This window comes from Suricata suricatta, chromosome 3, assembly GCF_006229205.1.
Source record: "Suricata suricatta isolate VVHF042 chromosome 3, meerkat_22Aug2017_6uvM2_HiC, whole genome shotgun sequence".
Classification (NCBI taxonomy): Eukaryota; Metazoa; Chordata; class Mammalia; order Carnivora; family Herpestidae; genus Suricata; species Suricata suricatta.
In genome coordinates this window covers 173,198,987-173,204,328 of record NC_043702.1, presented here as the reverse complement: position 1 = coordinate 173,204,328, position 5,342 = coordinate 173,198,987, and the positions used below count along the sequence as shown (strand labels likewise).

The following is a 5,342-nucleotide window of genomic DNA, read 5'->3' as shown; positions in this document are numbered from 1 at the left end:
GAGCAGGGGAGGGGGCGGAGATAGAAGGAGACAGAATCCTAAGCAGGCCCCAGGCGCTGAGCTGTCCGCACAGAGCCTTCCTGTGATTGAGCTCAGGAAGTGTGAGACCATAACCTGAGCCAAAGTCGGACACTTAACTGAGGCTATTATGCGCCACTAGTCATCTCTGTGTTTTAGGGGAAATCCCACTTTCTTAGAATTAGTGGGTTCCGGTAGCAGCGGTTACTAGGTATGTTCTCTGTAGAGACTTAGATGTGCCCAACTAGTGAGATCACCCGGGGCTTCCCTCAGTGGCTCCTTCCTTACAGTCACTTGCTGTAGATTTGGGTCAAGTCTGTCTTGTCTGTAAAATGGACGCACCATCCTTAGGGGGAGGGGCCAGGGCGTCAGTGAGATTCCCGCATGAGAAAGCATGAGTGTGATGTTCTCCACCAGGTGACACTCTGTCCTCTTGTCCCTTCTGCCCCAGAGCCCGTGGCCCGTCCCCAGATGCTGGCCGAGATTCTGACTGTCACACCAGACTGGTGCAACGTCACCCTGGAGTGCCACCCCACGGGAACCACGGGGGCTGTGACTGTGTCCTGGGAGAGCAAGGGCCTCCCCAGGGAGCTGAAGCAGACGGGGGCCCCGGGTCCGGCCCCCACCCCCTGGACCCTGGCTCTGCACCTGCCCCTGAGCCGGCCTAGCCCTAGCGTCACCTGTGTGGTCAGCAACCCGGTGGGCCAGGAAAGTGCCACCCGGGACCTCGGGGAGGTCTGTGGCCACGGTGAGTGCGTCCTGCCTGAGGGGAGGGGCCTCTGGAGCTCAGGTCCCCCTGGGTGAGGGTTCCAGGTTCTGTCCCCCATGTTTATGTCACCACCTGCCACCTGTCACCCCATTCAGAGGCTGGCAGGTGCATCCAATTGGCTTCTGCCTTTCAGTGTCTCCCTCCTGCTCCTCTGCACCCCTCACCCCTGCGGCTCCAGGCAGCCCCCCTCCATACTCTCCCCTCCCTCATCCCTCAGTCCTTGTGTGTCTCAGGTGGTTTTCAGGAAGGAGAGTAGCGGTGAGTCAGTGTCAGTGGCACCTGAGGGAGGCTGCACCAGCTGCGGCCTGAGGGTTCAGGGCTCGGGGCTCCTGTGCCCGGTTTTGGTCTCAGGGACACACTTCCAACACACGTGCTCGCCTGGATTCCTGGATGTGCCCTGCTCTCCTCAGCCCCAGATTCTGGTCAGGCCGTTCCCTCTGCCGCCAGTCCTTCCATGTCTGGTGTCTCCCATTCTCACTAATTCCCGTCCAGTGACCCCTTCTCTGCAGCTGCCCCTCGGGCTGTGACCCTGCAGGCACACAGAGGCGAGCGCTGGTGTCACATCCAGCTCATACTGACCTTGACCAGGGCCCCTCAACCCAGTTGTACAGGGCTCTGAGGGAGCAGTTGGTGACCTGCCCTCACGCCGTCTTCCTATAGGGGTCGCTCAGGACTCCACAATGAGAGTAAAGTACTGGCCAAGGATCAGGTCCTGTGTGGCCTGGACACCCGGGGGGGCGGGGCCACCACTGCTTCTGCTTTGACCTCTCTCCCAGGTCCTCCTTCACCTGCTGCAGGGGTGCTGGCTGCCCCCAGGGCTGGTGATTGGACACGGTGTTCCTGGTCTTGACCCTCCTTACAGAGTGCTTCACGTCCCTGAGTGTCTGGTAACCTCCCCTTCTCCCTTAAGACTCAGTCCATCCCTCACCTCCTCCGGGAAGCCCTCCCTGAAGACCTGTGCACCAGCTGTAAACCTCTAGTGCACCGCCTGGCCCCGGCTGGCTGCCTTTGCCTTTCCCAGCCCTGCCCCCACTGATGAGCTCCTCAGGGGCGGGGACCCTGTCCTGTTCCTCTCAGCACCCGGCCCCCAGCAGGGGCTCAGAACTGGGTGGTGAAAGCACCTGCCATGTCCCCTCCTCAGCTGAGACCAGTCCCTTCAGACGTGTCCACGTGTTTGGCAGTGGGCCTCTGACCTTGTCTCTTGTCTAATCCTTCTCCACAGTCTCTGAGGGGGAAACAGGTCCACGCGGACAGGCTGGTGCGTGTTTACTGCGACTCCTCCTGGGGGTTCTCGGGGTCTTGCTGCTGGTCCTCGGAGCTGGGCTGTACCTGTGGTGCCCACGTGGGGAGAGGAAGCACGTGGAGCCTGGAAGAGGCAGGTGCCCTTCTCCCTCCCCTGCCCTCACGTCTCCCTGGCTCCCCCTGACCCTCAGCTTCTTCCTCTGCATGTGGCTGCTCAGGGAAGGTCCCTGCAGGACGCTGGCGTGTGTGGGCATTACCGTGGGAGTCATGGAGGGGTGGGCACAGGTTTCCAAGGCTCTGATTCTCATCCATGTGTGTGGGACGCTGGTGGAGGATGGCAGGAGAAGCACAGGGAATTGATGGTGGTGTCCACTATGCAGAGCTGACCAGGCCGGGGTCCTGAGACGGCAGGGACAATGTGAGGCCTGGGTCCCCCACGTCCCTGTGCCTGGGTGTGCGTTGGCCAAACCCACTCATCTGCAGTTTCTGGTCTCATGTCTATTTCCCTTCCAGACGTGCAGTATTAACACGGGTCCAGGCAGTGCTGGGCTGTGGGGGGTCATGGGAGCAGCACCTCATCTGTGTGGGTCCCTCTTGTCCTCTCTGTCCCTCAGCTGTGGCAGGATCCTCTGTCCACATGGCAGGGATCGGAGGAACCACATCCAGGACAGGAGACGCCTCTCATATTGTCTACACTGAGGTCCGCTCGCCAGGCCAGGTCGTGTCGAAGATTTAATGGGAAGAAGCAGGGAATCCGGCCTCTGGGGACACCTGTGCTGTGAGGGTGAGGCCTGCAGCCCTGGTCCTGCCCCTCCCCCTCTGACTGCCCTGAGCAGGGGTGGGTTTAGCAACATTGGTGAATTTCTGCGGGAACTCATCTCCATGTTCACCAGAGAACACAGGTCGTGGTAGACCGAGGGAGGACCTGAATTTTAAATTGATCTAAACCTGCTTTCCAGTTTTGTTCGGCTTCAGCCTCTTGCCCACAGACCCCACTCTCCCCACATACAGGACATGAATCAGCCTGTCAGAACCTCAGCCTCTGGGACAAAGTCATTGTGGATTCACACTGTCCAGCCTCGATCGGATTAGCCCCTCCCACAGTCAGGATGTGCTCCAGAGCTACTTAACTAGGAACTTTACTTAACTAGGAACTCAGACCAGTGGGGCTCACTGAGCACTGGGCCATGACAGGCATGGATCTCACCCTTCTCTGTGTCCCTAACTCACTGAGTCCTAGTAGACACTGTGAGCTGGGATCCTTGTGCCCACTTTACGTGCGAGACGCAGGAGACCAGGAAGGCTGAGGCTCAAGGCCACCTGAGCAGCTCCCCAGCCGGGGGACGAGGCTCCAGGGCCCGAGTTCCCAGCCCCGTCTATTCTCCTGCGTCCTGGGAACACCCTCCCTTCTGCCCTGGGGTCCTGGGGTCCTGGCTCCTGCAGAGCCTCCTGTGTCTCAGGAAAGAAGCAGAGGTTGATTAGTGACAGCTGCTCATTCTACCAGTAAACTTTCACCTGGCCGCTCACGGGCCTCTTCCTCCCTGTCTCTCCTGTCCCCACGGGGGACGCTGAACTCCTCAGGTCTAAGTAGAACCTTTCCCTACACATGAAGGCTCCGTCTCTGGAAACGTACACATGACCACGGCCCCACCCCCGGCCTCACGGGGCTCCCTGGCACCGCGGACCCCCCACCCTTCATGCACTTTGTTGAGCTGAGTAGGGGACCCTGGTTCCCTGCAGACCCGCTCCGTAGCCTCCGTGCTCTCCCCACGGCCCGGAGCACAAGCCGTGACGTCTGTGTCAGGTCCTACTGCACAAGGACATGTCAGTCCCTCCCTGATGGCCTCTCTCGTGCACTCCAGGCAAAGACGCTAACTAGTCCGGGGAGTTTTCCGTAGACTCCTGGGAATTTCTAGCAGACACACGCAGAAACAATGTCTGTACCAAGACGGGGTGTCTGTTTCCCTTTCCCTTCCACATCTCATTTTATTCCTTTTTCGTGTCTTATCGCATTTGAACAGACTCCCCCGAGAGGCTGCACCAGAGGGGGGACCACACTCACCGCTGCCTCGTCCCCACGTTACGGGGAAAGCGTTCCGTTTTCCAGCATTTATAGTCAGATTAGCTGTTGGGCTTTCTGTAAATATGTTTTATTACCTTTGTCAGTTTCCTTTTCTCTACTTGCGTTTTTCTGAATTCTGTTCTTCGACTTGCTCTTAATTTTATAGACTCATAAGATACATGCTTAAATTATCGATTTGGAGCATTTCCTCTTGTAAACGATGACTTTAATCATATATATTTTCTTATAAGCACCTCATTAGCTCTTTTCAAAAGTTTTAAAAAATTTGTTTTAACATTTATTTTCGAGTGACGGAGAGCAGGGGAGGGACAGAGAGAGAGGGACACCCAGAATCTGAAGCAGGCTCCATGCTCCGAGCTGTCAGCTCAGCCCGATGCAGAGCTTGAACCCACGAAATGGGAGATCATGACCTGAGCTGAGGTCGAATGTTCCACCAATTGAGCCCCCAGGCGCCCCTTTTCACATGTTTTGATGTCTTGTATTTTCACTTCCATTCACCTCCAAGGTTGAAGTAGTTCCCTCCAGACACCCCCTTCGACATGCGGGCATGAAGAATTGTTTCACGTCATTGCTAAGTGTCTGGAAATGTCCTGTTATCGTTCTGTTATTAAATTCTACTCTAGCTCTATTGGAGTTGGAGAATATATTACTTGAGTCCATGAGAATCGTTGGCGTCTGGGTCACGCCCAGGACAGGACATGGTTGTGGGGTGGGAGGGACTCTGCAGTCGCTGGGAGGGCCGAGTGCTCTCCGAGGACCCGCCAGGTCAAGGTGGCTCACGGTCGTGTTTGCCGCTCCGTGTTCTTCCCGATTCTCCAGCCGCTCGCCGGATCCCAGGCAGGAGGGCTCGGTCTCTGGGACGCAGGAGGCCTCTGTCTCTCCCGTCGGTTCTGACAGGTTTGCTGCGTGTCTCTGGTGCCCGTTGTCAGGTGGGCGCATGTTTAGGGGTCTGGTCACTTCCTGCTGAATTGATCCTCCATTATTGTCTACCGTTCTTCTGGGTCCCTGGTAATTTCCCAGGCTCTCACGTCTACTTTTTCTGATATTATTTACCCCTTCTACCTTTCTTTGGATTACTTTTATGTGATCTGGTGGTTTATTTTATATGTCACCTGGCTGGGCCCCGGTGCCAAGAATTGTGACCAGGTATTATTCCGGATGTTTCTATGAGGAGATTTGGGGTGGATAAACTCTGAGTAAAGCAGACCGCCCTCCACAGTGTGGGTGAGC

At 57.0% G+C, this 5,342-nt stretch overlaps 2 protein-coding genes across 17 annotated transcripts in view; one reads left to right on the top strand and one right to left on the bottom strand.

Annotated features, from left to right (window-relative positions):
* Window positions 1-3,440, top strand: part of LOC115288526 (SLAM family member 9-like) — a 7,005-nt gene extending 3,565 nt beyond the window's left edge. The window contains exons 3-5 of one of the 2 annotated variants that reach the window (XM_029935920.1): window positions 470-766; window positions 2,010-2,162; window positions 2,644-3,440. In XM_029935920.1, coding sequence (XP_029791780.1) covers window positions 470-766; window positions 2,010-2,162; window positions 2,644-2,765 — 572 coding nt within the window. In that variant the 3' untranslated portion in view covers window positions 2,766-3,440. The remainder of the gene's footprint in view (window positions 1-469; window positions 767-2,009; window positions 2,163-2,643) is intronic. The other variant, XM_029935921.1, reaches the window with a different exon arrangement.
* LOC115288523 (SLAM family member 9-like) overlaps window positions 1-5,342 on the bottom strand; it is a 132,760-nt gene that overhangs the window by 44,594 nt on the left and 82,824 nt on the right. The window lies entirely within an intron of this gene.